We start from the raw sequence: 7,935 nt of genomic DNA on the forward strand, positions 1-7,935 counted from the left end.
GAAGGTATTGGATTGTACAGTACTATTTAGTTATTGATTTCAATTCAATACATATATGTTGTACTGCTGTCATGTACTTGACATTCTGCTGGGTACTGAGGTTGTCTGCAGGCTACTAATATACATAATAACATTCCTAGGAAAGAAGGAAAAGTACACTGTGCCTTATTGTAGACAGCAGGACAGCTTTTGATATTATTTAGAATAAATAGTTATCTTAGGTGAAATGTATTATCCTCTGATGTTAGGGCAAGATAAATGAGCCCTTACAGTCTTGTCAGTCTGTGTGTGGCACTGTTGCTATGTTTACATGTCACAGCATCCTCTGTGCATTTAACAATGAAACTATGTCACATAGCTGTTCCTACTAATGTATTTACATACACATCTTATATTTGGATACCTGTGTATAATGCTAAATGTTCTTTATAAGACTTGAAATTTTAGAGTGTTAGAATTAGTGGGTTTTTAGATTTAAGTTTAATTTGACTTTCGTTTGTATTGATGTACACTTTGTAAACTTAAGCTGAGACCAGCTTTGAAGTACTGTTAATAGAGCTGTTTTTGGTATGGAAATAACTCATTAAACAACGTAGCATTTTTTATTTATTCCCATGAATGATCAAATCTTTATATGAATCATCAATATAAAACTTTAAAACTCATGTCAGATTTTATTGTGTTGATTTTAATACAGAAAAATTAGAAGAGCTCAATATAAGCATTAGTTAAACAGTAAAATGTATCTCTTTGCTCATCATGTTCTCTTTTCTCCCTCTAATTTCTACTTTTGTGAGGTAACTAGAAATTGCTTAATAAGCCCCATAACCAACAGACAAGACAGTGTGCCTCATTTTACACTCTAGCAGTGGTTTTCCTTTCTAGTTAACTAAATTGGGTCATAATGTAGTTATTTAAAGTCACTTAGTTAAAGTGTTATATTAGGAACTATAATTAAGGAGTTAACAAATTCTGCTTATATTTATTCATATACAACTTCTCCATAGTTTCTCACTTCTTATATTTTCCCACTGAAAGGAAGTGTTTTTCTATTCCAGAGTATATGTGTCTAGTTTTGAGATTTTTGAAGATACAAAACAGCATAATTTTCGAATTATAATATAAACACTCATGTGTTTTAGTGAGGACTAGTTTGATCAGTAAATTGAAAAAAAGAGGTAAAAATGGGATCATAAAATTTTTCTTTTAACTTAACATATTAATATGTATGTGTTCCTAATGTTTTGATATACATCATGGCTTCTTCATTAAATATAGGCCTGATATTTGGAGTTTTGCAGAGTGTTTCTTGTTTAAATACACCCATATGTATCATCTGTAGTTCCAGTTTCAGTTTCTTTAAAATGGAGTGAAAACTTAAGACACTTGAAGCAGTCTTAATGCAGGGTTCTAAGTTTTTTCCTGCAAACTTGTATAGTTATTTGAACTATAGTTAATCAGACAGAACTTTTTTTTAAAAAAAGGAAATTTGCTGTCTTTCCACATGTTCAACTTAGAATTCAATGAAATAGTGTTTTTTTTTTTAGTGTTCATGCATCATTAATTCAATTTACATTAAATTAAAATAATTATCATAAAAAGTAGGATTGACATTAACATCTAGTTTGGGACCAAACGCTTCTGCACTTCATAAGTCAACTGTTGAATGCAGAAGTACATTGATGTGTAATGAGTAGCCTACCAGCTATATGCATATAGTGGGCATTAGGGAATGAAGAGCAACTTTAATCCAGTATGTCCTTAATTGAAAGTCAGTTTAGGAAGCTTCTACTTAATTCAAAAGCATTGTCCTTATAGTTAATGCAATCAAAGTTGAATTAACTTTTCTTAAATTTTTTTTTTTAGGGTTTCTGTACTATTGAAGGATATTTCAGAAAACATACATTCTCTGAGAAAGATGATATTTAGTTCTACCAAGCCCAGCAATAATTTTAACTTTTTACCATTGGAAGATCCAACTGCTGGTGGAGTACAACAGAAACAAATTAGAAAAGATGAAGGTTTTACTGACATTAAAGATGAGACATGGGATATAACACCTGATAATTTAATTACACATGATGAAGAAAATGTGCTTGGAAATGAAGTGAAACAAGAAGATGGATTTGAAGATAGACTAGAAGACAATAAGTTGAAAGAGAATATAGAAAGAACTTGTTTGATGTCATTAGATATTACAGAATATGAACTCCAGATTTTGGAACAGCAGGCTCAGGAAAAAAATCTTAGTGATGTTACCTGCAAATCTCCTGAGGTACTAAATAAGAGAAAGTGATTTCTATTCACTAATAGGGGTTGGCTGATTTTTTTTATGTAAAGGGACAGATAGTAAATATTTTAGACTTTGTAGACCACAGTCTCTGCTTTCACACTAAATTTTGCTAGTTTAGTGTGAAAGCAGCTATAGACAAAAGTAAACAAATGAGCTTGTCTGCGTTTCCATAAAACTTTATTTACAAAAACAAAAAGTGGGCTGGATTTGGCTTTTGAGCCATATTTTGCTGCTCCTGACTTAGTATAAGAAGTATCTGTTATAGTCTTCTAGTAGATTTTATAGTGTCAATACGTATTTGTAGTAATATGCTATTTTAGCATTTCTCTTGCTTCTTACATAATAGATATCGCTGCTGTTTTTTAGATTCCCTACATATCTACTAGTGTTTGGTAGTATTTTTATTTCCTCGTGCAGAATTTCTTTACTTGCTATTGTGAGACGATTTCTAATAATCGTCTCACAATAGCAAGTAATAGCAAGTAATAGCAAGTAATGTTTTCGTTTGACACTAACATTTACTGTCATCTGGAGAGTCAGTAACCTGTTTTTTCTTAATAGATTATTGTTAAACATTCTATATTGTCTCTCAACTTCATGTTTAGATTTTTAATTATTATGTTCTGATTCTATTAGTTTAATTTGTGTGATTTTGTTTTTTTCCTGGCTAAGTTAAGTGTATTTTTTGAAATAGCGAAGTTGTCATAGAAGAATCATTATGTTTCTTTCACTGTAAAGACAGATCATAAAAAGAGACATCAAATAGCTGTATAGCTTTATCTCATTTATTTTTCATTAAAAAATTACCTATGATTCCCATTTTCAGCACAATTTTATACATTTTCTTTTACAATAACTAAGTTATAAGTGTTTTAAAATTATATTTAAGTCATTTAATAAGGTTATTTCCCCCTCAGTTCTAATGGCAAAGTCTCAGTATTTGAGAAATTCTTTATGATTTGGTTACTATAGTAGTAATCATTTCTATCAATATATATAAATGCATATAAGTGATCTGACTGACATTGTTTACCCCAACGATTGCTATTTTTATTGTGCGATAATTATTAGCATTTTTCTTTATTCATTGACGACCCAATTTGAGAAGTAAAATTTTTTCTTCTCGTATAAAACTTATTTAAAAAGATTTTTTTTAAAGCTTAATTTTTGCAGTTTTGAGGCTATACTTTCTTTTCCTACTTACAGTTTTAAGATTAGACATTTGGGGAGGTCCTTTCTGGATATTTCTTTTGTGGGTTCTTTTGTGCTAGTCACCATGCGGTTGGATACTTGCTTCCTGGGTATTGCCAAATATTGTAAAGGTTCCTCATATCCAAACATCAGCTATAGCTGAATAAATAACTTATATGACACTTTTTCAAATATATATAGATGCTATCTGTAAAGTAGTGATTTCTTTAAAGGTATTTTTACAGTCGTAGTAGCTTTTTTGTGATCTTTGTGAAGTTAGTGGATAGAAAAGAACAACTATTGTTCCTGGCTTTGTACAGAAATTTTCAACATTGCAAAGAAGTTTGTACTCAAAAAGTTTGGGAAACATGGTTTGACATTGTTTACCTTGGAGTTGAACTTGTTACTTTGTATTCTCATTTTGAGTGTGGACTTTATTTCAAGTCTGCTTATCTATTTTGTTTTTTTTTCCAATTATATTTCCTTCTCTTTTTATTTGGTTCTTAGTTTCTATGTTTATTCCTCCTCTTTCTTCCTTCCTAGCACCCTCTCTCCCTTCTTTTCTTTCTTTCTTCTTGTCATATAAACATATAAAATGTATTATGTATTTATCTATGAGAACTTTATTTTGTAGAAAAGAAGATATGGAATCAATTATACTGGAAATTCATGTTTGAAATACTTCTTTTTTCTTTTTTAAAGCATTTATCCCCCAAGGATAATGAAGAGGATGTATCTTACGTAATTGAAAGTGATGAAGATTTAGAAATGGAAATGCTTAAGGTATGTTTAAAATTATGGAAAATTACTTCAGTTCTTTCCAAAGAACATTTAATTAAATAAAATATTACTTACTTCTAAACTGGCCCCACCACAATGAGATTGCTATCAATTATGTAACATTAGATTTTGTTTTCTTTTTCTTATTTTTTTTTCCCCCTCTTTAATTCCCCCCCCCCCTTCCACCCCCGACTATGGATGTTGCTGTTTCCGCTTAAGACCTGGATCTCTGAAGGCAGGGCGCCTTTTCCCACGTGCTTGTGGCGTGCTAGGGTGTGCACTTCGGGCCTGGCGTACTTGGCGCGCTTGCGGCGGGGGCGGGGGAGCTGGTGCACCCGGGGTATGGTCCCCCGGGGCATGGTCTGTGGCGCCACTGGGGCACGAACTCCAGACTTTGTGCCCGTAATGCAGACGTTAGCACCACTACTCTATGGAGCCACCCTAGATTTTGTTTTCTCATTCATATTTTTTATATCTTTATGTGGTCTGTGAATAAACTTTTAGTAGTAATATGCCAACTTTTGCATACTAGAAAACATACTAGCATGTTTTCTCTGTTCCCTTTTAGGTCACTTTCTTTTAATCTTTCCTGCAATGTGGGTAGTGATTCTGCTCTCCAGTATTGAAATCGTTTCCTTTTCTTCTTATCCATGTATGTCCCCTTTTATTTGGATGTTTATTTACTATGGATAATTTATATTTACTATATATAATTTTCTAATGTTTTGAATGGTTCAGTTTTCCCATTATCAAATTTGAAATTATTTTTTAATTTATATATTTTCTACCCCTTCACCCAACCTCCAGTTTCTTTGTTAAGTGTTGTGAACCACGTATGGATAATGAGAAAGAAAAGCCTAAATTTTGACAATATAAGTGAAAAATGAAAATATGGAAGTTCACCATTATGCATACTTTTTGTTCCTCATTTATAAATCAATGTGATTTTTCTTTTTATGAAATGAAATTAGATTTCTGATTTTTTAATTTCGAAGCAGAATAATGAGTAGTGATTAGGAATGTGGATTCTGAGTTTAGATGTGGGTTCGAAATCCAACTTCGCCATTTATTAGCTGTGTGACTTTGATCAAGTTTTTTAGCTTTTTTGATACTCAGTTAACAAGTTGTAATTATTATTTAAGGTGTTTTACTTGTGAAGAGCTTAGTTTAGAGCCTTGCATTTTGTAAGTGTTTAATAAATATTAGCGGAGAGTAATAAATGTTAAGTCATATTCCTTTATTGATTAACCATTTCTCTGAAGAGTTTTATTCAAGTAGTGCATTTATAGGATACTTGTAGACTTCTATAAACTTATATGTTGAACCTCTTAGAAGGCAACCTGGATGCCCAGATGAGAGAACTTATTTCCTTTTTTCTTTTTCTTTTTTATTAAATGTATTGGGGGTGACATTAGTTAATAAAATTATATAGGTTTCAAGTGTGCAGTTTGATAATACAGCATCTATTTTTATTCTCAAAATGCTTTTTTAAGTATGTTTGTTAACTTGAATAAAAAATCAGGAACAGAATCACCTTTTTTTTTTTTCCTGTTCCAGGCCTAAAGCAAATATACTTTTTAGAAAGCCTTTAAAGTCAAATTTATTAGATGGAAGATTTAATAAAAAAAAGAAAATGAGAACTATGATTTAATAATGCTATCATTTCACAGTAAAAAATTTTATAAATGAAACAATTTTGAAATATCCCAACATTCTTTAAATAGATAATCTTCATGTAGGGGAGGAAATCAGATACTGTCAAGCCAAAATTAAAACAAAACACTTTATTTCACATTTGTAATATTTTTTCTTAAAATTATTTGAATCTCGTTGTTTTGACAATTGCAAAAAACACATTTATTGTTTGCTTATAATGTAAACCTTATGCTTATTCGAAAAGAATGTGACCGATCTGTGTGATATAAACTCATTAGAAAAATAACATTAAAACTCACATTTACCACTTAAGAATTGAAAACATTTAAGTATGATAAAGAAAAAATGTTTTTAAATGATCTAAATTCAAAATTTATGATAACTCTCCCCCGGGGCAGTTTATTATACGCTATTAATGACCCTTGTTTATGCAGTAAGTATTCCATCTTTGGCCTTGTGCCTTAGAAACCATTCTTCAGCACATATTTAAACTGGAGCACACATGTTCTTTTGTGGTATTGCACGCATCTGCCAGCTTTGAACAAAATTGTAGGCTCTGTTAATAATACTCCTTTTGTGTTTGGTGAAAAAGATATGACATTGTCAATGGTTTTGCTTTTAAAATTATTTTTAAACTTTCAGTCTTTAGAAAACCTAAATAGTGTCACAGTAGATCCAATTCATTCAAAATGCATAGAAATGGAAGGAAATCTGGATATTTCTTCTAAAGAAGATGAAGATGAGGATGAAGCTATTGAAGAGGAAGAAGAATATGAAGGTAAGCACTGTAATATGTTTGAAATGACTCACCTCTGATACCTACCACTGACTCTAAATGTTTTAGAGGTCAAGAATTTTGTGGCATATAGTTAATTACGTCTTAAAAACTTGTCGTTAAATCCCTTAGTGCTTTGGTCTTCATAAAGCACAATCTTATTTATAAAAGTAGAGTAATAGTAGTGTTGTGTCATTTGGTGACGGGTGATGTGAAAATTTTCATCCTGAATTATATATTTTGTTTGTCAAAATCATAAAAAAATTGCTAATAAAAGTTATTACTTATAGTAACCATTATGATAAATGGCATAGATACATAGTATCTGTTCCTCAGAAGCTTATTAAAATAAGTGGCACAATGTCAAATAGCAAAATGTACTAATTTTCATACTGTGTGTGCTAACTATAGTAAAGGATCCATTGAGCAAACTTCTATTATGTAAGTGTAAGTAACAGTATTTATTATGGCAAACTGTGGGGTCTTCTCAGAAATCTAGAGCTGGATTTCATCAGCAGTATAAGGTGAACATATAAAATACATTTTTTAGGTAGAAAATATATGAAAATGTTAAACAATGTTTTTCTCTTTGTTTTCTTGTATTAGATATAGACGCAATATCTCCAAATCAATTTAGTTTTTTATATTTAGAGCTGTTAAAGCTGAGAAGTATAATCATGAATTTTTATTTATTTAGAGATGAATTATCTTGATTCTTTGTGGTGTTCTTTCTTGACCACGCATGAACCTTTCAACCTGAGCAGAGAATGATATCAATTGGATAAAATTAACATAACTCCTTTGTGCTGCATAGTTAGAATTTTGGTTCAAGATTTGGTGGAGTGATAACTAAGATGAAGGATTTATTTTATTTGTGGATTTTATTTGTAATGTAATTTCTGATTATCAGTAGTTGCAAGTTGGTTATATTATAAAATTTGGATTTGTATATCATTTGCCATTGGTTGGGTCCAAAATGTTAGTTTTTAGAAGTATAGCATATTCCAAAACATCGTTTTTTGCAGTGCTAGCAAAGTGTGAACCAGAACAAAGTTCTAATCATTAGATTATCAAGGTGTTTACCTGGAGTCGTGATTGGTACTTAAAAGACCAAATTGGTTGGATTTATAAGACAGAAAACAATTACCTTTGGTACCTATCACTATATTCTTTATAAGAAACCAATGAAATAAAACTTTTATTCCCTCTCACCATATGTACTTCTATTTTAACATAAATG

At 30.9% G+C, this 7,935-nt stretch overlaps 1 protein-coding gene across 1 annotated transcript in view; it reads left to right on the top strand.

Moving 5' to 3' along the window:
* Positions 1 to 7,935, top strand: part of WRN (Werner syndrome RecQ like helicase) — a 116,810-nt gene that overhangs the window by 44,132 nt on the left and 64,743 nt on the right. The window contains exons 9-11 of the mRNA XM_011373275.2: positions 1,867 to 2,275; positions 4,187 to 4,267; positions 6,563 to 6,698. Coding sequence (XP_011371577.1) covers positions 1,867 to 2,275; positions 4,187 to 4,267; positions 6,563 to 6,698 — 626 coding nt within the window. The remainder of the gene's footprint in view (positions 1 to 1,866; positions 2,276 to 4,186; positions 4,268 to 6,562; positions 6,699 to 7,935) is intronic.

Source organism: Pteropus vampyrus, unplaced genomic scaffold (assembly GCF_000151845.1).
Source record: "Pteropus vampyrus isolate Shadow unplaced genomic scaffold, Pvam_2.0 Scaffold8, whole genome shotgun sequence".
Classification (NCBI taxonomy): Eukaryota; Metazoa; Chordata; class Mammalia; order Chiroptera; family Pteropodidae; genus Pteropus; species Pteropus vampyrus.